General features: G+C 54.4%; 5 protein-coding genes across 5 annotated transcripts; 1 reads left to right on the top strand and 4 right to left on the bottom strand.

Moving 5' to 3' along the window:
• Window positions 1-3,864: 3,864 nt before the first annotated feature.
• On the top strand, window positions 3,865-7,294 carry PG998_000075 (uncharacterized protein; the record flags this gene model as incomplete). Its single annotated transcript, XM_066866893.1, has 4 exons — window positions 3,865-4,278; window positions 4,329-6,080; window positions 6,419-6,877; window positions 6,932-7,294. 4 exons carry the CDS (start codon window positions 3,865-3,867, stop codon window positions 7,292-7,294), a joined length of 2,988 nt encoding a protein of 995 aa, XP_066735308.1.
• A 383-nt stretch (window positions 7,295-7,677) lies between these two features.
• On the bottom strand, window positions 7,678-8,501 carry PG998_000074 (uncharacterized protein; the record flags this gene model as incomplete). Its single annotated transcript, XM_066866892.1, has 2 exons — window positions 7,678-7,917; window positions 7,956-8,501. The coding sequence occupies 2 exons, from the start codon at window positions 8,499-8,501 to the stop codon at window positions 7,678-7,680; spliced, it is 786 nt and encodes a 261-aa protein (XP_066735307.1).
• Window positions 8,502-10,776: 2,275 nt separating this feature from the next.
• PG998_000073 (uncharacterized protein) lies at window positions 10,777-11,778 on the bottom strand (the record flags this gene model as incomplete). The annotated part of the gene is made up of 1 exon (XM_066866891.1): window positions 10,777-11,778. The coding sequence occupies one exon, from the start codon at window positions 11,776-11,778 to the stop codon at window positions 10,777-10,779; it is 1,002 nt and encodes a 333-aa protein (XP_066735306.1).
• A 1,350-nt stretch (window positions 11,779-13,128) lies between these two features.
• Window positions 13,129-16,701, bottom strand: PG998_000072 (uncharacterized protein; the record flags this gene model as incomplete). Its single annotated transcript, XM_066866890.1, has 1 exon — window positions 13,129-16,701. One exon carries the CDS (start codon window positions 16,699-16,701, stop codon window positions 13,129-13,131), a length of 3,573 nt encoding a protein of 1,190 aa, XP_066735305.1.
• Window positions 16,702-20,147: 3,446 nt separating this feature from the next.
• PG998_000071 (uncharacterized protein) lies at window positions 20,148-21,604 on the bottom strand (the record flags this gene model as incomplete). The annotated part of the gene is made up of 3 exons (XM_066866889.1): window positions 20,148-20,459; window positions 20,537-21,308; window positions 21,372-21,604. 3 exons carry the CDS (start codon window positions 21,602-21,604, stop codon window positions 20,148-20,150), a joined length of 1,317 nt encoding a protein of 438 aa, XP_066735304.1.
• Between the last annotated feature and the right edge of the window lie 2,934 nt (window positions 21,605-24,538).

The raw sequence follows: 24,538 nt of genomic DNA, 5'->3' as shown, positions 1-24,538 counted from the left end.
GGCCTAGCAGCATCACATGCAACGCAACATCACGACTCGTCCTTATCAGTGATTTGAAATGGCAATTAATGCGTGACTCCTCCACTGAACAAGAAAAGAAGACCTGATGTTGATTCGTGCATTCCTGTCCCCCAAAGGCGCCGGTACTCTATTAGAATTCAGCCTTCCAGTCCAATGAGATTTTAGTTTAAGTATTCACGTGTTCGCATCCTCTCTTGGCCGGAAGACAGCTCGTATCCTGCGCTGTCTTTGTTACGCGTTCTGCTGCGCCTGTGCGCCCAGCCTGTCCGTCTCCTGAAGTTGAAGACGATCGACGCCCATTTGCTATGAGCAAGTGGAGTCCCATGTCCATCACTCGTCTCTGCTCGCATTTCGATGCAATGCGCAGCAAATGCGGACAGGCCCTATCAGCTCTGCCCCAAATGCGCTAGGTCGCTCCCTCGACGACTTGGCAGAAGTCATGTTTTGGCTGCCGCCTTCCTATAAACCTGCCATTGTCGCGCGATCTCAGACGTTCCGGCGAGGTGTCCCTGGCCTCCCGGGGGCCCGGCAGCCACGGGCGACAGATACGACGGCAAGCCTTCTGGCGGTTCTGGCCATACGACTACTCGTCCTCATCCTCGTCACTCTTCTTGTTGACCGGGAAGACCTACCACTTACTTGCCTTATCACTGTTGGTGGGTTCCATGTCCATTCAATCTAAAGTGGTTTGCTTGGCTGTCCCACGACCCAACCGCCGGGCCGCCCGCTAGTCGTCTTGGCTCATTAACCATCAAGTCGTCGATCATCTCGACGGAGTGCGCGTCGCCGTGCGCAGTTTCCGTTTTGTTCTCGAGGAGGCAATCCTCCTGCTGACTGACTCCTTTGGCCTTCGCGGGGGAGTGAGCACTCGGTGTTTCCGTTACAGGTGGGTGTGAACAACAAACATTTGTCGAACTGCGCAATGCGCATGCGCGTTTTGCGCAATCGGCCCAAAGCTTCGGCTTGGCGTGTTGGCGCCACCTGCCACCCTCTGTTTCTGGTCTGTGTTCTGCAGCGGTACGTCAGATGCGCCGTGGCAGATGACAGAATGACATGTGGTGGTGGGTGATGCTTTGTTGCGTGATGATGTCGCTGTCGCGACGGCCACAGTGACTCTCCCCCATCCATCCATCAATCCTCAATCCAGCAATCCGCCATGGGAGTTCAATTAAGCTTCTCGTCTCAATTGCTTTTAGTCATAGTGCGACGACAAGTCAGCAGCTCCCGACCGTCCATCAGCCAGCCCAGTCCGCCCAGTCCGCCAATCTGGGCGGGGATGACATGATCGCTGCCACGATGTTTCCTCCGCCGCGCCCTTGGCCCCAAGCCCTTTCCAAGATGGCTCGGCGTGCTTGGCCCAAATCTGCCAACCATTCCCATTCCCATGGTTTTCGTTTCTTCGCCAAGCACGCCAAAAAGCCACCGCCGCCACCATTGCGGATGGGCCAGTTTTTTGGTAAATTCGTTAACGTCGTGCCAAGCCGAACATCGTAATCCCAATTCAGGTGCTACTCTCAAACAATTCATGTGCGCATCCTCATGTTTTAGATGGGATTGGCAGCTACTCGAACAGAAAGGCGAATCAGGAGTACGAGCAATCAATGACTGATTGATCAATGCTATTTAGGTGTTCATTCTGCTTTTCTTCGAATCGCAATTCTTCTTCCTCTCACCGACAGCCCTGTCGACGCCCGGACCTTGGGCGTGATCTGGCACCGCGCATCTTCACTGGGTAGTTTCTTGGCTGCAGTGCGACCTCAGCTATTGCATCAATGCACCAGTGTTCAGTGATTCAACAACCTCAATCTAGATGACAAGCGAAATTTCGCATGCTCGAATAGCATTGCCCCTCAAGTAAGTAGGAAGCAATCAAGTAGATATCGCCTGTGATTGTAGCTCTTGAACGATGACCCAGTTATGGGTGCCTCTGGCGCCCTCGTCGGTTTTCCTGGCACAATCTGAAAAAGGGGGAGGACCCGATCATAACTAAAGGAGCTCTATGAATATATCTTCCAAGAACATATACTTGCCCAACGCGACTTGTCGTCGGTACTTCAATTCACGTGCCCACCCTGTTTGTTTTCATTCCACCATCCCATCCGCTTGAGCAACGAGCATTCTGCTTTAGGCTCGAGACAAACTCAGCACCGTCGTTTTGTACGTAGTGCGGCATGGCTTACCTTCTTTGGGGTTGGTGTACTGCTCTGTGGAGGTCGAGTTACTGCTTGTACCAGGTGCGAGGCCTCAAGCTCACCTGAAAATGTCACTCCTTCGCGTACGAAACAGCGACCAAGACTTGACCCCATTCAGAGCTGTGAAGCATTTCACTAGCTTATTAGCATCAGTAAGTTTGTAGCTGAGCGCCGGCGTTCAAAGAACCTGCCTTCGAGATGGTTCCTGACAAGGCGATATAGCCATGCATATCATTGGCCCACTCCAGGGCTATATCGACTTCTGAGGGCAAAACGCAGTAGGATCCGGCGCCGTTGTGTACCGCATAGGGATATGCATGCCTTCCAAAGATACGTCGTAGCTCCAGTCGTAACGTGGGTTGTTACACTGCGTGGAGATACAGACCTGGCAGTCTGTAGACGCGAATCTGAGAGGGCGATGATGGCGAGAACATCGTATATCATCTGTGTTCGAGCTGATCGAATCTCCAGTACTCGAACCACGAAATCGTTGACAACGAATGGCTCCATGCACTTTCTCTCAGAGATAGATCTTGACTAATCATTTTTCAAATCCACCATAACACATTTCGATCCGTGATTAGCTTAATATACACTATGGCTTATTACGCACCATCCTTTAAGGGGCGCTATATTCTAAATGTTTAACGGTTAATGGAATATAAAATATTATATAAGTCCTTAAGGCTCTAGATATTAGCCTGGAGGAGAAGGGTGTGGTTGAGGTCTCGTAGGTTAAAGTTTTAAAATTCAGGCTGTCGTGAACTGAGGTGAAAGTAAAGAACAGCGGAGGAGTTAGTTGCCGTTGGTGGTTAGGCCTGGGCGCAGTCGTTGGGTCAGGTAAGGGGCTGGGGGTTCGGGGGCGTGGGTAAGACATAATTTGCTGAAACCATCTGCAAGTCAGCGGCAATTAGGCAGGTCACTCAGGCAATGGGTATTTCATGCGACAGCAAAAGTATAAAAATAGAGCAAGACTTTTTTGAAAGTGCGGAGGCTGAGTTCCGTCCAATCTGTATGCATATTGGGCTGTCGTCCAATTACAACAATGAATAGACAACTTGGCGCGTCAAATCTGCACCATTTCGGTACCCCGAAGTAGACCTTACTCTGAGCCGAGATCTCAGTACCTAGTATAGCTAGACGAGGCTCGGGACTATGCACGTAAGCACTTCGCGTACGCTATAATCATCGTCTATTTTTCACTGTATTTAAGAGCCTCAGTTCTCGGCTGTCACGGCTGCTAGTATGCTATTTCCTGTACGCAGAGGGTATCGCAGAGTCTGTCAGAGAGCGTTGAGTCTGTCCTTAAGTGCAAAGGTACCAGAGGTAACACTGCCAAGGCTGTAATGTCTGCACTGAATAGGCAGGCTAGGCTTGGCAATAGGTTGACTGGATAGTGTCAAATGTTTTGCATGTCACCGTAAGCAGTGACGACATTGGTGGTTGGCTACCAGCGGCTTACGCAGCCGAATAATTCCTTTTTTTCAATACGCAGAACATCTGGGGCAACTTAAATGTAGCTAAGTCCCTTCCTCTTGGGCCAGGTTGATGGCATCCGAGCTTACATGCACGTTATTCACCTTCCGTTCTCGCTCTTAATCTTATTTCGCAACGAACCCAGAAATGCTTTATTGTTTTTTACTATTTCGAGATGAATGAATCGCCACGATCGCCCCCCGAGCGGATGACTGGGAGGCCCCCCAGCCGCTCGCCGTCTCCAATGTCTATAGGGATTACCTCAGCAGAATCAGACACATCACCACGCCCCTCTCGAGATACCCAACCCCTTTTTGACGGCCAGACCGAGTCTCAAGAGTTACAGACCTTGCGATTGAATCATATTCGTGAAAGAACCGGCGAATACAAAGCCGTAGCTGCAGAAGATGCATCTGCATCCCACGTTCAACGACCGACACGCAAGATCAAGATGACTACAATACTCACCGACTGTATCGTAATATTACTGCCTCTCGCTTTGGTGGTCTTTGTGGCCTTAGTGTGGTCTAAGAGAGATTCTCGAGTTAACGAAGAAGATTTTACTTCTTGGGAGAATGCCATCAAAGTGGTAAGCGGCTTCCAATGCATAGCACCACGGATAATACTAACTTCATCCAGGCAGCCACTGTTCTGCCAATCATATTTGCCTCGGTGGTCGGCCGTCTCATGTCCGAGGCAACTCATTGGAGACTGGAGCATGGTGACACCGTGGGTTCACTAGAGCAGTTGATGGGTAGCCGGACTGTTGGTGGGACCATCACGACACTCTTCCAATTTCAGTCTTGGAATTTAATAACTCTGGTTCTCCTCGCTGTCTGGGCTCTTTCTCCTCTAGGGACCCAATCGCTACAGCGAATGTCGAAGCTAAGACTCGGCTTCGAACAGAATAAAATGAACATTACCTACTTCGACAACAGCGCGAGGAGCCGACTGGTTAAGACGGCCAGGTCTGTGGTCAGCGGGGCTTCCAAATACGTATTGGATTCCAAACTTCGTGCCTTCGCAGGATTGTACACGACGGTTGTTTCCATGCCCGAAAAGTCCAAGCTGGATACAATGGACTTGTGGGGAAACGTCAAGATCCCATATCTGGATTCTGTGGACGGGCCTGACTGGAAGGACGTTCCCCAGAATCTCAGCACCGACGGATACTCCTCGTTAGTTGGGGTGCCTCTCAGTCATATCAACCACATGAATCCCAACACCAGCGATTCCTTCACGCTCGAGTCAAGCTACATTCAACTTCAGTGTAACGAGATCGTGACCAAAACATCGCTCGACGGATCCACGGAAGACATCTTGAATGGCCACATGTTGGATGACGCGTATAGCGATTTTGGTGGTTTGGGGAGAATCTACAGCCTTCCAAATGGCACATGGCACGGCTTCCCAAGAGACTCTGAAGCATCATGGAGCCTGGGAATCAATCGTTTTGTAGACCCGCTATGGTTTGGAGGCAACAGGACGAACCGCACGGAATTTAAAGAAACATCCAAGAGCTCGCGCGCCTCTGACCTCCATCGGCCCAACCTCTTCACAAACGAGAAGGGAATCGAAGCGGGGCCTACGGGCCTTATCATTCAAGCCACCTGTAAACACCAATACACCCTGCAACCAGAGCTTTTCTTCACTGGCTACTGTGATATCACTCAGAGATATGTCGAGTCCCGTGTTAACTGCACCTGGTCGAAGGGCAATCAGCAAATTTGTGCCGTAACAGCTCAGCGACCATCGCGACAACCGCATGCTCTGGACGCCATAACGCCGCTGTCTTTCCCCGTGATCTTCCGCGGAGTATCCAAGGAGCTGCCTCGGACCACTGGCGGTACCATCTCTTACCAGACGGAACCTTCTCTTTATCACCTTGCCGACCCCAGTCTCAAGGCCATGGGTGGGGGAGAATTGCGGTTCTTGGAGAACGTTACTAAAATGGACCTGGGGATCCGCCTCGGTCAACTCCTAAACACATATCTTCAGCTGACTCAGATGCCTCAGAACATGTATGGCGGGGCCGCTGACGGAAGTACGCTCGACCCCAATATTACAGTTATCGCGGAAAACACCGAGAATGTGGTTCTTTTCGGCGTTTCGAACGGCTGGGCTGGCTTGTGTCTCGTTTCCTGTGTTGCAATGCTCATGGCGGGTGTTCTGAGCGTCGCAATCGCCCACTGGGCCCGTAGCCCGGAGATTCTGGGTTATGTCTCAACCGTGTTCAGGGATTCGAGGCACATTGAGCTGCCAGAAGGCTCCTATCAGCTAACGGCTTCTGAGTTATCTGAACGTATGGCTAAGGAGAGGATACGATACGGTGTCATTAGAAACGAAAAGGGCGACGATTTGTGTATAGGAGTTGGCCGCGAAGAAGTCACGGTAGGCATCACGAAAAAGCGAGCAAACTAGGCAGTACACGAGCGTGTCGCTTTATTTGGATCAAAGTCAATGTGGGTTAGTGTTCACTAAGAGTCGTCAGGATCTTCAATCCTTGTCTCTTATGCCTGGGGTCGGAAAAGAGATGAGGGGAAGCAGGATAGCGGGATAACCTGGTGCGATAGAGGAGGGGGCAAAGGTAAAGAATAACTTGAAGTGACGCAAGGGGGACTGAAATTCATATCTGATAAGATCACTTTCATAATGTCTTTCTCTCCCTTGATCTCGCTTGCTAGTTAACAACCTCGTATTTACCCTTTTCTATATATGATTGACGACAGCTTCTTAGAAGGAGAAAGAAGCCAAAGATGCAGCCCACTGAAGCCCAAATCTCAGTGGCACTGGCCCATTATCGCGAGCGCATTGTCTCCCACAACCGCGAAGCATTCACCAAACTTGTCCAGATGGCCGAGACCTCGCGGCCTAACACGCCCAAGTCCGCCGAGGGTATGGCCGCGGCGCGCCTCCGCTTCGTCCGTGGCCTCCTCGGTATCACGCGCCCGGAGCTACACCAGAGCCCGGCGGAGCGCATCGAGTGCCCCGCCGACGTCCGCCGCAAGTGGCCCGAACTGGTGCGCATCTTTGCCCTAGACGGCGTCACCGTGGGCAGAGATGACGCGAAACGGGAGGCCGACCGCACCGCATACCGAGACGGTATCATGGCGGGGCTGCGAGTGCTTGATGGGGGCGACGCTGCGCGTCTGGGGTTCCCCGATGACCTCTGGAGCTTGATGGGCTTGGTCGATAGTCTGGAGGGCCATGGATGACCGCAGTGCTGCGAGCATGGTCAACAGGTTCGGTTCTGGGACGGCTTGGGAGCATCGGCGGTTGAGGTTGAGGAGCGCTGTGTAGACCCTGTCGAGCTGGATTTGGAGGGCTGGGAAGTTCTGGCCGGATGGGAATGCGGGAGTGGACCTGAGACTATTTGCTATGTTTTATACTGCCGTGTCGGGGAGGATGAGGTGGGTTTAAGTGTTAGCGAGGAGGGGGACGACGGAGGCGATACCAGCTGGAAATGGCGGTATGTGGCTGATATGGGACAGAACGGTGTGGAGGTCTTCGACAGTATCGTGGAGTTGCTGAAATGGTACGAGGAGCTTCATGTGCCAGATCTGGAGCACTTGGACTGGTACACAGATAAAGTCTTCAGCGACTGACGGTTCTGTTATATCGCCTGCGGCTTCACGTAATCTGTACGAGGAGTTGAGAATGAGGGCGCTGTAGGCGCGGACTCTTTGTTACCGGATCCAATTGCATGCCCCTATCCACATGCGTTCCGGGCCTTGGCCCAGAGATAACGTGAGCTTCTGGGTATTGCAGCGATGCCAGATCGCTGATTCTAGCTGCGTAAATATACGCGCATGATAAAGAAAAAGTACAGAACCATGTAGCACCTACCCCTATAGCATATACACAGAAGTGTCCACCCCCTCCCCCTTTCCCCCATTTGCTCTAGTACCCCTATCCGACTACAAAAGCAACCCACACGCACCGCAATAGCTACTTCCACACAAAAAGAAACCATTCTCACCAACCTAGATCAACGCCCGATCCAGTACGTAGCCGCCACCCCCTGCCGCACCACCGCCTCCGCCACCTCGGCATCCGTCATCGTCTCCTGGTCATTCAGCGCGAACCAAAACGACCCGCACTCGGGCATCAAGTAATAAACCTGCCCCCTCGCGACGTCGACCGAGCTCGCCAGCCGGCCCTCGGCGACGAAGTCGGCCGCCCACATGCCGCCCAGCTGCGTCCACGTCTCGTAGCCGACGGCCGGGTCCTCCCCCATGGGCCGTCCTCCGGCTCCAGGTAGAAGACGGGCGTGTAGCTCCGGTCCGAGCGCGGCGTGAACCGGGCCTTGAACGACGGCGCGCCGGGCAGCCTGCAGGACTGGCCCGAAGCGGACGAGGGGGCGAAGTAGCCCAGGCACTTGGCGCAGGGCTTGGCCGACAGCAGCAGGGCGTCGACGATGGGGTAGGCGCCGGGCGAGTCGAAGGCCTGGCGGTAGGCGAGGAGCAGGTTCTCCTCGGCGTGGATCATGTCCGCTTCTGTCTCCGTTCCCGCGGGGTTCGAGCTTCGACTGCTGCCGCCCCCGCGGCTTCTGGAAGAAGAAGAGCTCGCACTGGTGGTAGGGACGGCAGCCGCGGCCGACGACGTCGCGTACGAGGTCCAGAGGTCCGTTGCGCCCGCCGCGAAGACCAGCGACGCGCACAGGTCGGCGTACTCGGTCGAGCGCAGGCCGGCGCGCACGTGCTGGTACTGCGCGAGGACGCGGCCGAGCTGCTTGTAGGTCAGCGCGACGCCGTGGCCCTGGGCGTCGCGGATGCGGAAGCTGGGGAGGTCGACGAAGAGGAACTGCGGCATGACGGCGGGCGTTCGGGATCTCCACGCTGCTGTTGGAGCGGGTAGATGTAACTCCTGACTCGGTAGGGTCGGGGTGTTTGGGTCTCGTCCCGGATGAGGGATGAGGTGTTGGTCGGATCGAGGTTTGGGGGGATATCTGCTGATGATGATGTAACTCATTCGAGTCGAAGCTGGCGGTCTGTGTTTGTGCCCTTGATATCATTGGTATCGTGACTAGTGATATGGCTTTGGATGAACTGCTGGCAGGGCTCGGTCTTATATATAACTTAACACACGCTTCATTTGGGGTCTGTTGTAGTAGCTATCGCTGACTTTCGCAGTATTGTATGATGTGCCCTATTGGCTGCGAGGGCTGTCATGGTCGCCACGGAGGAATGGTATTCTTACATACTATCGAGGCACAGCATCGCACCAATGAAGAACTCTCCTTGGACTTCATCATTCGGATGAGGCCTCGGTCATGGGGCTGACGAGGCTCGTCGTCATGGTCCGTTACCCCCACACTGCCATGAGCCAGCATGGGGTTGCACGAAGTTGGCACGTGTGCCATGATATATCAAGGGCGGAATGAGGTCGTCCTATTTTTGGTGATTTGGATGCCCGGGCGGAAGGACCAGTCGTCATTCTTCTACATTCACACCGTAATTACGCATATATCCATCCAGGGGACGAACGGGCCTCTGACTATCGCCCTCGGTGGACGGTGGCCTCTCTGTGGTATCAGGATAAGTGGATTAAGGGTCAGCTCTGCGGTTAATATCATACCATTGCTTGTCTGACGGACTATAGATAGGTGGCATTTATTTGTTGCCATATATCTGGTTTGATATATAATAATTCGGTTCCATTGTATCATCAAAAAAATGGAATAGCTATTCCAAATAGGTTATTATAAAAGATGGATTCAGCTTCGAAGTCATCGGCAATGTCATCATCCAGTGGAGGATCGAGAACGAGAAGGCCAAGAAGAGAGGCTGAGCTGTCGAGAGCTGGGCTCGGGTCGGGTTAGGCTATTTGGAAAAGGGGTGCGGCCAGATCTTCTTGTATTACTGGCTTACCGAGTGTCGGGGCTCGGCTCTCGGAACTCGGGACGAAGGCGTCTGTCAAAATAGTAAGATTTGCAGGGTTGATTGCAGGGGTGGTCAGAATAGCAAATGGCACGTGGCTTGCGATCCATTCACGGCAACGCCTGTTTCGTCAATCTGGACGACAAAACTACCAAAGACATCTGGCGCAGTCGACCGTCTCTCCTGGGTTTCCGAAGTAGTCTGCACTGTAACACGCGTTGCCCTGGCTGGTGGTCATCTTGACCGGTGGCTATATTGATTGGTGGTCGTCTTGACTTGGTGGTCGTCTTGACTTGGTGGTCACCCCGACCAATGGCCAGCCCCGACTTCATTCACGCCCGAGCCGCAGCCTAACCGCCGAAGATCTCCTAGGGATCCCCCCTCCCCATCAGGCAATGCAAGTAAGCATTCCCACCATCCGCGGAGTCCACACCCGCGGCGCCCACGGAAGCCGACCGGGACTTTCGCCGGCAGTGCGTTGCACCAACCAGTCAACAACACCTGATAGATATGGTGAGATCTCGATACGGCAAGCCCTCCCTAAAATGAAGGGGTGACTTCTTATATTCTGGTCGACCCCCCGCGTCGCGATCCCGGTCGTACTTCGCCGAATGCAGAAGCTGGGGTCCGTTCCCCTCTGTCGGCTCAGCCCTACACAGCCCTACCGTCAGCACCAACACCTCCAGCACCGGGTGATGCCTAACTTAGCTGATGTAAAGCTGAACGTCGTTGTATTGAGAGCCCTTCAGGGGGGGCATCATAATTCCATTTTCATTTTGATCATCTGTCTGTTTGGTTGACATCTTGACATCGAACCCCTCTAAAAAAACATTCCAGTCACCTATACCGGGGGTTCGCTAGTAACCGTCGGTCGGCTTCCTCAAATGTCCCTTGCGTATAGTATACTGGCGGCATTGGTCCAGCAAGCAGCAGCGGAGATGACCACGATGGACTTCGAATCACTTCGAATCTCGAGTCACTGTCCAAGAAGATCATACGTTAGTACAAGTCGATTATGCCTCAATAACTTTGTTAAATGTATTATTCTCAATTCAACCGCACGCTCTCCTCTCTATCCCCTATCCAAGTTTCCTCTATGCAAGTCTATAGTCCGCTTTTTTCCCATAACAAGATATATTACACCCAGTTCAGTTCATCATCGTCGTCATCATCATCGCTTCCTTTCGCGCGACAGTTGTGGTTTTTTTTTAGTTCTTCAGCACGGCGCGGAAATGCACCTCGCCCTTCTCGAGCCTCTCCATGGCGTCGCGGATGCCCTCCTCGGACATGGGGAACGTCTCGACGACGGGCGCGATGCCGTGCAGGGCGGCGAACTCGAGCATCTGGTTGTGCAGGTGGCGCGGCGCCACGACGGAGCCCTGGATGGAGATGGCGCTCAGCAGCAGCGGCATGTAGGGGATCTCGAGGTTGCCGTCGGCGACGGCGAGCGGGTGGATGACGGCGCCCGGCGCCAGCAGCGGCAGCACCAGGTTCCAGTCGGGCATGGCCGACGTCGTCACCAGCAGCCGGTCGAGCTTCTTGGCCCCGGACAGCCGCAGCTCCTTCTGCCCCTTGGTCGCCAGGAACTCGTGCGCCCCCAGCCGCAGCGCCTCGGCCTTCTTGCCGTCGCTGCCGCTCAGCACCACGACCCGGCACCCCATCTTGGCCGCGAACTGGATGGCCAGGTGGCCCAGCCCGCCGACGCCCATGACGCCGACCGTCTCGGTGGGCTGCGCGTCGTAGGCGCGCAGGGCGTTCCAGACGGTGGCGCCGCCGCACATGAGCGGGGCGGCGGCGTCGTCGGACAGGTTGTCGGGGATCTTGAACAGGAAGGCCTCGCGCCACACGGCGTGCGACCCGAACGAGCCCTGGTCCAGGTCGGCGTAGCCGTACATAGCGCGCTGGGGGCAGTAGGTCTCGTTGCCCTTGAGGCACTCCTGGCAGCGGCTGCAGCAGTCGTGCTCGTAGCCCCAGCCGACGCGGTCGCCCTTCTGGAGGCCCTTCACGTCCGGCCCCACCTGCTCGACGACGCCGACGCCCTCGTGGCCCAGCGCCATGTCGGCCGTCTTGTAGTGCAGGTCGGTGCCGCACAGGCCCGACGCCGTGATGCGCATGTACACTTGGTCGCCCGTCAGCTCGTCGGGGCGGGTCGTGGTGCTCTTGACGGGGCGGCCGTCCTTGGCGCCCTTGAACACGGTGAAGGAAGGCATGGCTTGCTGATGTGGTGGTTGCTCGTGGAGTGGGTGTACGGTAAAAACGGATCGTAGGTTTTCGAGGTAAGGGGGTGCAAAGATCGTTCAAGGTGGTTTTGGTAGTGAAGTTGCAATGTCTAACAGTTTTCTCTGGAAACACGACATAGCATGGCGGAACGACATGGCTCTTATATGGCAGTTAGTCCTGGCCATCCAGGCCAAGCGAGCCTGACAAATCGGGAGCATCGGTGAAAAAATGGTTTGTTTGAGTTGTTTCTAGTGAGCGAGCTTGCAAGCAAATTTCGATGACGTTGAGCTAGTATCGTCCAGGGCATGACCGAATCCCTGGTTGCCGGGGGTGGAAAAAAGTGGCAATCCCCTCTTCGATTCTCACGGTACGCGCAGATTTCAATCTGAGATAGAGCAGATCCAGTGGGAAAGAACGTCATGCAGGTGGGCATTTGGCAGCAGCGGGCTTCTTCCGCACCGGCAATCCCCGTTGGGGGGGTCTTGGGGTGTCACTGCCGTCGCTATTGCTAGATAGTGCCTTCTGCCAGTGTGTTTAGCGCCGTCTTTGCTGCTGACACAAGCAGCCCTAACGCCGCCGGTCGGCGTTTACGCTCCACGATCTCGACCATCGCAACAACAGAGCAATCAATGCGCCTTGAAAAAAATACTAACCAAATCCCCAGAACATGGCAATCTGGCATCTCGCTTACTTTTGATTTCGAATCCTCGCTCGCTCACGGCGTTAATTCCCAACGCTGCTGCGGCAGGACCCCCCTTCCCCCGACTCCCTGACGCCGAGTGCGTCAATTGTGGGCGGACATGAGTCGGACATAACCCACGGCCTGCCCTGATTGATTGATGTTCTCGTGAAGAAGTAAGTCGCCGCTTGGCCTCGGAGTCGCCTCCGTACCCCTGCATGCACCCAGCCCTTGATTCTTGCCAATGGGCAACCTAAATTTGCGGGTTGCGTGGATGGGCGTTCCCTGACATGGCATTCGATCGCATTCGTTGCCAGACTGCGACCGCGCGGATGGGGGCATCTCCGATTACTCTCTCATTGGCGTTCTACCTTCTTGGCACTGAGCACCTCCAAGCTTAACGCCGAAACCAACCCAACCTCCATTCGCGTGTCTACATAATTGCCATGCACCGACATACTGCACTCACTCGTGGTTTAATAATCAAAGAGGCAAGGACGTGAGCTTGCATTCCCGCTCACCGTTCATTCGGGTTTACCACTCATCATCCTGAATAGCCGGCGATGCGCTACTCGGCGATAACAAGGCGGCAGTCAAGAGGATAGGACAAGTAGACACTTTCAGATTGGGGATTGGTAATATTGTCATTCAGTCATCGGCTTCATGATACCACGCGACTACTCTCCATGTGTATCCTATCCAGATCTTCGGCAAGTCTTCTCATGCTACTCGTAAGTTCGGGCGCACCGCCCAGGTCATCCCTCCACCAGCTCGCCAAGATCCACGTCTTGACGACCGCACAACACCGACTTCCCCCGGGCAGTCTCACGTCAGAGGCCTCGAGGGTTTCGGCAATGTCCAGCATGAGGACTTCCATCGGACATATGTACGCAACCTGCTTGCGCTCGCTCCACGCCAGCACATGGCCGCAAAGAGAGCCGGTGTGCCGCTCCATGATCCACGCGCCGGAGTCGCCAGGTATGCCCAATGAGAGTCCGGGTATCCGGCGCATGTTCGAGGCCACGAACTCGCTCATGGTCGGCTCGGCCTTGCCTGATGTGCCCGGCGCTGCTCTGCTGCTGACTTGATATGTGTGACTTGGGGAGGCGCGGCCGTAGATTTTCACCGAAGTGAGGGCGGGGAGGATCAAGCCCGTCTGCATGCCGCTTGTCCGCCCAATGCACTGCACCTCCAGCCCCGCCAGCTCCGACGAGGAGGTGATGGCTGTGGGCTGGAGTAGGCCCGTCGGGGAGTCCGGTAGGACCTGCGGCACCTTATTCTGGTCTTGGTCCGGAAGCCTCTCCTCTTCAAACGAGAAGAGAGCCCAATCGATCTCGTGGATCAGGCCTTCAGTGTCGTGCCGCCTCCGGATTCCCGAAGAGGCATATATCTCGCCAAGACGGCACGTATCCAGATGGTCGTCATCAATGGTATCTTCTGACGGGTAAAAGCCGTCGCCTATGTCGTCCAAGGCCGGCTGCGTCACGACGTAGCCCTCTCCCAGGCCTGGTTCAATACCTGGTATGTCGCCTGGCTCGAATTCATCCTCCTCATCCTCGCTCTCATCGTCGCTGGTAAGATCGGTCACTGAGTAGTCAGATTCACTGTCGGAGAACTCGCAGGCGAAATCGTCGCCGCTACTTTCGGACGTATCGGTATCTTGTAGATGAGTAAAGCTTTGAGAGGCCGCGCTACTTCGGAGCGTTGGCGGGTCCATCTTAACGTCTGTTTGAGGGTTGCCCTGCTCTGGGTCGTCTAGCATGTGATGAACCGTCATGCCGTACGGCTTGTCGTCCACCATGATCAAGCCGCCGAAGCTGACTGGGGGAAGGTGGCGGTCGCCAATCCAGGCTCCGATACTTGCTCCATTATGGGGCCGCTCTTGGTAGTCGGGATTGGCGGCTTCCACCTCCCCCTCCCCCATATCGGATCCTGCTTCGTCGCTCTTGGCCATGCTTCGGGTCACGCCACCCTTCCGCGACCGGAGCATGGAGCCCCGACACACTTTGAGCCCGAATCCAGTCGATCCGTCAAACAATATGCCAAGCTTCTTCTTCAGGATGGAGCGGACCTTGCTGACCGAAGTGCAGACGACGAGGACAGTAGGTGTTATCTCCTGTGGAGACTCGCCGATAGACTCGAGGGAGATCTCGACCGACTCGGGGTTCTTGCGGTAGAAGTGCTTGAGAGCCATGTTGATTTGCGGCATAACTACGCTGTTCCACTGCTTGACAGCGTCAGGCGGCAAGGGTATCTGTGGGTATAGGCGAGACTTTGATGACTTCGGCTTCTCCAGAGCGGGTACTGTCTCAACCGTCGGGGCTGGCATGGGACTTGCGCGACTCTTGCCTTGTTCGGTCGCCAACTCCCCCAAGCCCGAAATCCGTTTTTCCAGATCCAGGCTTGTTCTTCCTATGCTTGAGAAAGATTCCCTTGGCGTGGCAAACTGTGCTTCGAACATGTGCTGCGACGCCATGAGAGGGGTAGTAGCGGCGGGAGAGCGGGATTTGGTGTCGCCCATTGAAGGACCAGCCAGGGAGGACATGGAGACAGCGAGCGACGGCTGACGCTCACGCGGAGTCATGGGCACGTCTCCAATATCGGCGCTAATCCTGTCGTCAAGGCCACTGACGCCGTCGAGGATGGAACAGGCTTCCAGGTAGCGACTTGCTCGGATTTGCACTTGGCTCAGTATTTCGTCGCTTGCTCCCGGTCGCATAAGTTCCTGGTCGACAGCATTCCAACAGGCCTGAACCGCCTTCATGTAGAGCGTGCCACATCTAATGGCGAGCTGCTCCAGTACAGACTCCGGGATGCTGGGCGAGCTCGGGCTGGGCACAAGATTCTCGAGCTTTGTCCACAGGCCGATAGAGACAAGCAGCATGGCGAGTGAGTAAAGATCGAGAGTCTTGGTATCTTTGGAGGTGGCAAGCGGCGACTGGGGAGTCGTTCGTGGGTCCAGAGGATGTCGGTAGAGAGTAGTCCCTGTCGAGACTGGCCGTGCCGGGCCCTCTTCGGGGAACAGGTCGAAACTGGACACAAGGGGTTTCCTGACGTCAACCTCTGGCATCTCTATGCTGTGTTCACTACCAACAGGGCTGCAGAATGAGATGGTGGAGTCCAGCAGGTTGCCGTGAGTAATGCCTCGCGCATGCATGTCGAAGATGGTGTTGGCCAAGTTGTGGGCCAGGCGAAACTTGGCTTCCAGGCGAGGTTCGAAATCGGGACGCGACAGGAGCTCACTCAGTGTGCTGAGGTTATCGATGGGATTCTGTGTTAGATTCTCGAAAGTGACGGGGCTGAAGTTGGCGGGGAATTGGTAAACGAGACCCAGTCTGGAGTTCTCCATGTCCTCGTAGTAGCCAAGCAGCAGAGGCAGACCACTCCAGGCGCCGGGAGACCTATGCGACTCGGTCTGGAGTCCCGCACCAAGTTTCTCGAAGCGGGACATGGAAGGCATGATGCCAGTCGTCGAGTAGATAGGGTCGAATGGGGCAAACTCGAGTAAGAGCGGCGACCAGCCCTGACGCCCGCGCCGTACATCGGCAAACGCCTGTTTCCCCATGAATACAATTTCCTGGGAGCGGCGTTCTGAGGTGATGGGTGAAGCCAGCGGCACAGCCTGCATAGTCGTAATATTGGTCAGTGTCTGCGGGTCAATCTGCTGGGGCGTCTGAATGCGCGTCGAGCCGAAAGGCCGCAGCTCGTCGAGCGAAGCCTGCGACTTGGCCATCCTGCCGGCCCTGCTCGACGAAGTAGCAGACGACCTGGTCCTAGATAGATCGTGCAGAGTGTCGATGGAGGCTGTCAAGTCCTTGATCAGGTCTTCGAATCTCGTCTTATCCCATACGACTATGGGGATCTTCTTGTCGCCTGTGGGCCGCTCAGGCTCCTTCTCCCCTATGCGACGCTTGGAGCTCAGCCATAGGGGTTCGGCTTCTGCCAAGATGTCCTTGATAGTTGACATGATACTGCCGACCAAGTCGCTGAGCCCGGCCTTGGAAAGCGACTCGTCAATCTCGGCCGCCTGATTGGAGGGATCGCTCCATTCCAGACCCCAGCTCACGAGTCGGTCCTTCTGGATCTTGAGCTTGCGGTGCAGAGCCTTGATTTCGGGGTCCTCTGAGGATGGCTCTTTGACGAAGTCGGATGACTTCTTGGTGTCATTGTACAGCCTGCTGAGGCGCCTCTGAAATGGCAGCTGGAAGCCACCCAGGGGTAAATAGGACTCCATGCTGTGCGACGTTCGTCCTTACGGACCAGTCAATCTGTGGTGTTAGGATACGAAATGGAATTGAATGCCAAGATATCGAATTGCTGATATTGCGCGAGTCGATGGCGGGGGAAGGCCCTGTTATTAGTGCTAGGCGGGGTCCAGCCTCCAGTGTGTGTGGCCTATGGTTAGGCCCAGATGGGAAGAGGCGGTACTTGGTAGTGCGTCGGATTACAAGGGTGATATCCGGAAATAGAAAAGACGGCAGACGGCAGAGAAGCAGAATGGTATCAAGGGGACTGGAATGCGGATGTGCAGTCGCTGACGATGCCTGCTCATTTTGTTGCATTCGAGTAAGCTGAGGTAGAAGAAGAATATGGCTGCCTTCGCTGGCGCCTCTCTCTCTCTCGGCCCACGGGCAATCACTGACAGAACAATTTCGTTGCCTAAGGTCAAGCGCCAGTCAATTTGGGTGGGGAACTGGATTCGGCAGCAGCTGAGAGAGAAGGAGAGTCCCTGCCACACACGTACAGTAAGGCAATTGGGACGGACCCTGCTGGAGCAGATGGAAAACTGCTGCCTGAAAAGCAGTGGCTGACGGGGCATGGAGTGGCTAAAACCGTGACGACGCTTGGGCCACCGTGTCTCTTTTCCCTTGTTCCGCGCCAGATGCCAGATCTAGAAAAGCGGAGCCGTCGATATCGCCGCGCCTTTCCGCATTTTGTACGTCTTTCTATTGAAACATGACAGTCATGGCTGGTGCTCTTCTTCACATGTTGAATCTTCGCATATCCCATTGAAGGTCTGCATATATCCCGTTGCCTTGATGTCGCCCTTCCAAGTTCTTCTGGTCTTGCGGCTTGCCCGGATCGGCCCTACTGGCCCCAAAGCTTACAAGCTAGGCGAATACATGCATGTGTGTGTGTTGAGAATTAGGCACCCGTATTTATGGTCAAGATGTATGTGGTATTGCAACTCGCCCAATTTCAAGCCAGGGCCTGAGTAAATAGTAGGCAAGTTTCGTAACGATCGGATTGCCAGTCTGCATACGGGCGACCCCTTGATTGAGCCTCAACATCTTGCAGCTTGTTCCTCCACGGGTAGCCTTATTCCATGTCACTTAGTTTCTATTCTGGTGCGGCTTCGTTTGTTCAAGGTGGGTGGAGTTCTGTAGGGCGGGATTATACGACGGATCTTTGGTGTGGATCTGTGAAGCCCGGGATGTAACCGTCCATCATTCACCTGTACCGAGTCTGTCAGATGTCAAGCCCCTGCCGGACTGTTGGAACACGCAGCAATCACTATTTAGTAACTGCTATATCCTAATTGGAAGTAGGCGAAGTGATCTGTGTGGCCGCCTCTTAATGGTTGCCTAAACCCAGTGTGACGAGCGTATTCACGGGCCACTTGCCTGTCTGGTGCGATATACGGCTTAGCCCTGCAAGTCCCGTATGTCTTCCACGTTACGGGGCAACACTTTTGTCAACATCAGTATCGTCCTGGATAAGTAAAGAAACCTGGAGTCATGAAACGGCGCATAAAGGCGAGTCAGCAAGGGAGTGGTAGACTCGGGGGAAGCTTCCAAAGACAGAGGCAGAGATAGTCCATGTCAGATGAGATTGGTGCCTTGTGGTGCGAACACCTGCTTCGCGATCCAAGACCCTGACCCATGGTTGCACCAAAATTTGTTTGCCTGCCGAGGAGACTAAAACGCCGTCTAACCCGGAGTTATTCTGCTGCCTTAGGGGTGGAGCCCGCAAGCGCGCCCATCCCGAACCACTGGGGACTCACTCCTCTCACTCTGCAATGCGTTTGGGTGGATTTCTCCAAGGCTCTGATATGTGTTAAAAGTTTTCCATTCCCAACGGTCGCGCCAGAGCAGTGAGGGGGCCAGCTCGGTGTAACGCAGTACCCATTGCGGCAACCTTTGTGGGCAACCTTCGTGGGTACACTTGCCGACTCTCTTCATTGATACAGCCTCATTGATCACTTCATCGAGTAGATTCTCATCACTTGTTGAGTGGTAAGCGGGAGGCTGAGTTCTGCTTCTCGTTCAGCTGGTAGCTAAGACAGTATCCGAAAATACCAAGCGAGTGCTCCAAATACACAAAAGGCTTCGCCACAATGGGATACTGTTACAGTCTTACTCCTATTTATAAATAAATAAAAGCTTCAGAGTATACGATAAATAATAGGATGCTCCTGTCAAGATCGATAAGGAGGCTCTTGGTTATCTGAGCTGCATATTGCGTGCTTCGCTGACCGCGCTTCCGTCAAGCCAGTAGTGCGCAGCATCGCCAGGAATTTGACCAAGACGGTTAAAAGGCACCACCACCGAGGCATCCTGGAACCGTATATTCCCAAGTATCAGGCTGAGGTGTCGATTGCGACATCGTCGTTCAGGGATGTTGCAAGCCGAGCTGGAGCCGTAGGTTCACGACGAACAGAGAGTCGTCTCAGTAAGCTCTGAAAATAATGGGTGATGGCTGGAGTAGGTTACTGGTTGCTGCGACCAGGGACTTTTGAAGGGGAGATGGGGAATATTAAACGAGACGAAATAGACGGAAGATGCATCATTCAGGAACATCGGCAAACAGGGGTGGCATCACCGCTACAGGGGGAAACTTGTCCATGGCCTGCCTTTCGTATACAGGCATGTTTTCTTGTGTTACATACGGTTCCTTCATTTTACTTCACTGCCTGTCTTTAAGAGATGGTTCATACCGGGACCACGTTTGGAGGCTGGAACTATAGGTTCAGGTGCGCTTGCGACAGCCACGCAATGGTGGCCATGTCGACAATTAATAGAAACTCTGAGCATGGGTAAAGCATCACAGCGTTGGCCACCAACATTATTGCCGTCTGGATGATGATGTTGGTAATCGGTAACGTGGTAAATGTCGCTGCCTCTCATGATCCACAGGTCAATAGCATCCTACCCCAAGACTCTGCCTTGACTCCTCAACGAGTGCATCTTCTACAGGAATGCGCATCTGTACGTAGTCACTGCTAATACCAACAACAACATCATGCCCCAAGAGAAAAAAAGCCGGGGCAGTTCTAATTGTAGCATGTCTGCGACGAACCCCACGATGTTCCCCGCGCCCTGATGACCACCATATTTAGCAACCTGACAGGTATGGCATTTGGTGGTTCCCATATATACTGAATGAGAAAATATTGAAGCACCAACACAAGTCAATGAGGCAGAAAATATGGTATCGCTTGCCTATGTTAATAAGATGAGGAATGGCAGTACTCAAATAAGCAGTGTCATGTTCAGGGGCTGCCGGGCTAAAGTATCTTTCCAGTTAGACCCCCTGAACTTGACAGCCAATGCTGAGCAGAAACCCCTGATTGACAATTTACGTCATTATCCATGTATCATAATGTTGGTGAAATCCGATAAACTCCAAAATGCCTAGTCCTGCCCACTTAAGGTGCAGCCAATGCTAGTAACTATAAACTCAAATAAGACTAGTTGACCCGTCATTTCCAATGATCTCTGTCAGTGTATCATTCAAAATCCCCGTGATGTTCAACTTATCAACCAACCCCCCAAGTCCCCCCTGACCCAGCAACCCCTCACCGCCATCACCGCCGCCACCACTCGACGTCTCACCAGGAAGAGCAGGGACCGTGATATTGAGGTCGCTCATCAGCTTGTCCAACGTCCCCTGCAGGCCCTTTCCCAGCACATCCCCCGCCAACCCCAACAGCCCCGGCAGCGACGCCGTCGAATTGCGGCTCGCGACGCTGTCGACGACGTCGCCGAGCACCTGCGCGACGGGCACGTCGGTCGCGAGCACCACGCCGCCGAGCACGTGTTCGAGGTACCCGATCCGCCGCCCCCGACCTCGACGCGGCCGCCCCGGAGCCCCAGCGTCAGCCTGCCGCGGCCCAGCGCGTCGCCCTGGCTGCTGAGCAGCCCTCCAAAATTGTCGACGAGCGTCGGCACCGACAGCCGGCCGCGGAACGGGAGCGTCGTGTTGCCCGGCGGCAGGACGACGTCGCGCATGGTCGCGTTGCCGACGACGGTCTCGCCCGCCAGGACGTCGAGCGTGATGTCGCCCAGGTCCAGGGTCAGGACCTGCGACCAGTTGGGCAGCGTGAAGTTGCCCACCATGTTGGTGCCGTCGGCTTCGGGCGGCAGCACCAGCTTCATGCCCTCGAGCTTCATGCCGTCCAGCTTCCGCAGGCCGGCGAGCGGCACCGTCTTGGCGAGGTGGATGCCCATCTTGAGCGCGCCGAGGTGGGCGGTTGTGTCGCCGCGGACGCTGATTTCGGTCGTGTTGTCGACAAAGGTCCGGTTGAGCCACGAGTTGAACTCCGTGTGGTTGGAGACAGGCAGCATCTGGTCCTGGACGCTGATCTCGGTGTTGTCCGACAGACTTAAGGCCTTCATGTCCAGTGATAGGTACGGATAGAAGCCTCCCTCAGTGCCCGGGTTGTACATGTACAGGCTGAAGGGGTCCAGGCCCACATTGAGGCCCTTGGGCATATCCAGCGAGGTCGTGAGCGAGATCTGGATCAGGTCGCTGCTCACGGCTTTGAACGTCACGCTTTTGATGGGCAGGTCTGTATTATCCACGACGCGCTGAGCAACAGCAGGTATGATCTTGAGGAAACTGCAAGCCGCTTGTAAGTTATTCTTCCATCAGCTGTTATTGTGAGGACGGGGGTAGACTTACAGGACCGGAAGCATAATAGCAGCGAAGATGATGACCGAGATCGCGTAGCACCACCAGAAGCGGGCGCAATGGCGTCTGACCTTTTCCCTCTTTCCGACCCTCGCAGGTTCCGCATAGGCCTTCTCAGGGTGGTCGAGGTCATCTTCACTGTCGCGGGTCATCGCCGGTGTTATCATGGCTGGGTCTTTCGTCTTGTAGGGAGCGTTGCCCTTGCTGGCTGGGCTGTAATGCATGTTGCTTTCTTGAGTATATTGCCAAGAAGCAGGAGTTGTGATGAATTGTTGCTCGCCATCCATCAACGATTGGAAGAAAATGGATTAGATGGATCAAAAAAGGGGGGGGCCAGCTAACGTTTCAGGTAATTTGGAGGCGTTGCTATAAGCTTTGCCAACGGCTGCACCAGGATGTGACTGCCAAACTCTATCCAAGAAGAGGCTTGACTTGGGCAAGTGACGAGCCATGCATGCATTAATATCGCACGCTTCTGGCTGTTATTGATCTGGGAAATAAACACCCATCTTCATATAAGGTTCGACAGTCAAGTTATGCACTCCCGGCAGATGAGAGGGCCCCAAATGAGGCGTCCTAACGCTCAACCCCTCATGTCAATTGAGGAATCAGGATCCAAGGAAGGGAGATCCAACTTGAGGGGGTGGGATGGTAAGTTGGCACTGGCACTCATCGACATGTCTGAGCTTCCAAAAGGAGGTGTCGCCTTTCTCGGCAGATACGTCTCGTCGCGGAGACGTGCACATGCGAGCCAGACTTTCCTTCCTGGTCCCTGTAATGCAACCCCGTATTAATCGATAACTTTCAGGAATGACGGTGTTAGGGAGTATTCAATGCTACCATAGGCATTGTCCGTGGCAACCCTGCTTCCCGTCGCGTACATCTGCATCGATGGCAACACCAACTCCGACCGGCCATATATGGAAATCATGCATGAGCCAGATACAGGCGAAGGCCAGAGTCGTTAGCGAACCAATTGGATCGTCTGACTGCCACCCTTTTATATGTCCGCAGGTCGTCCCCACACTAACCCCAGCCCAGAGTCGTCGTTACAGGGCAAGTTGGGGGATACTGCCCTGATGTCCTGGCAATATCATTGGTCTGCAATTCACAAAACGGCATGGAGAATCAGGGAGGGGCTATTAAAATCTGGCTTGGAATAGTATGCAATTCGGAACCGAGGCAGCTAATCCGACTGCTTTGGGACTTCGGCCGAGGCCTTTACACAGTCATGGGTGCATTCCTCCACCCCTTGTACCGATATTGATGAGCCTCGAAAGATAATCGGGAATGAATGACTACGCAATATCTCGTACTCCTCCAGTGAAACAAAACTAACGAACGCTGATTTGTAGGCGCTGTATGCGCTGTCGCCTCTCCTTACCACCCTCGCAAGATCGCAAACGAACCACCAGTACTGAGCTCTCCCAGAAGACCTCAATGAATTAGTGTTGGGGTGAATGAGGAGCGACGGCAAAGTTGATGGTGAGCTCGCCGGACAAGTAGCGGGTTCCCCTGGCTACTGCCTAACCGTGTTTGCCTTCCGAGGCCGTGTCTGGATTGCTCAATGCAAGTCAGGAGGAACACTAGCAGCCCCTTCATTGTTACGACTTCACCTCTCTCTTGGTAATCTCGGACGCCCTTGGCAGGCTAAAAAATGCATCACTGCTATCCATGTCAACTCAGGGGGGTCAGGAGACTCTCGAGTTTTCCTTGCAAACCACTCCCTCATCGTGTGACTGTTGCAGCCATGTATCATATCAATAACCAACCGCCTGTCCGCTCTCCATCAGCGGCGGCAAAAGACATCATCGAGCTGGCCGTCGGCAGGTGCACGTCCGGGTAAGCGTTGGATATACCACACTCAGTGCCCGAAGAAGACAACAGCGGCTCGTGAAATTCGAGCCGAAGAAGATCTTTGCATGAGACAAAACCACGAAGAACAATACCGCAATCGAATAGGCCACCATGTGCCAAGGGATTCGCGTCAGCAGAGGTTTAGACACATATCACTACTGTTATTTCATTCCTCATTAGTCTCGTATCGCCTCGAAAAGGTTTCCCAAAAGGGCTCGCCACCAGCGGCGGTACCGTCGCCAGCCTCCAACACGAGGACCTGCCGTTCCAGGGCCAGGCCCGGTCGAATCTGCGTCTCCTCCCCTCACCGCCTTGCGCGGGCCGTGGCGACAGAAGCGCTGCCCTCCTTCCCCTTGCGAATCCGCGAGGAGTACGCCTCCACGCGGCACCGCAAGACGTATCAAGCATAAGCTAATGAAGAAGACGGTGCGGGTGACCTACCCGGGCGCCCCCCGGCGCACAAAGCTCGGAAAAGTTGGCTAGACAGATCTACCTAGGCGGCATGGACAAAAGCATGGACAAGAACTAGGCAGTTGCAGGAAATGAGGCGTGGCTCTGTGCATTGTGCTTCCCTCCTGCCGTGTCAAGCTTGGGGATATCCTACAATGAAAATCGGGAATGCTAGACAATGCACGACCTTTTTTATGTCGCCTGCTTTTTCAGCAAGGCACTTGAGTTCAGGGTTTTTAAGACTGTTATCCATGAAGTATAAATACGTATACCAGTGACTAATAAGTAACATTTCACACGCGGCATGGATTAATAATTGCGTCGAGGTAGAGAGCAAAGAGAGGGGATGCTTGTCTTAGATACCACGGCGCATCAACTCATTTGATCAGAGATTGCATTGCTGCTTCTAACGAGCAGGTTGCATTGTGGCTTCACGGTAAAGGAAGCTCGATGCCGGTATGAAGGATGCCACGCAGTAGCCCCTGAATACGTCAACCAATCGGTCCGCGTAACGTTTCTTCGACGGCCCCCATGCCCTTCCCTCCCATCACATCGCACGAGATCGGATCGTATCATCTTGCTGGGACGCAGAAAGGGAGCAGCGCATCTATCCGTTAACTGGTCCCTGCCTGATGTTATGCGTTCCACGCATGGATTTTGGGTTCAGGGTCGTACCCGCAGGTATCAGATATCCCCGGCCCTACCATTCAAAGTGGATAGGATAATAGTAGTATCAGACAGCGTCTGTACCAGAGTGCCCTCTCTCCCGAAGAGACAATATAGATGTAAAGGAGAAAACAAAAGCTAGATTTCCCCGTCACACTGGGACAAAGCAACTACGATCGATGTGG

This window comes from Apiospora kogelbergensis (genome assembly GCF_038363985.1).
Source record: "Apiospora kogelbergensis strain CBS 113332 chromosome Unknown utg000001l_segment0_segment0, whole genome shotgun sequence".
In the NCBI taxonomy this organism is placed as follows: domain Eukaryota; kingdom Fungi; phylum Ascomycota; class Sordariomycetes; order Amphisphaeriales; family Apiosporaceae; genus Apiospora; species Apiospora kogelbergensis.
Note: the sequence above shows the minus strand (reverse complement) of the source record. Positions and strands in the feature narration are given on the sequence as shown.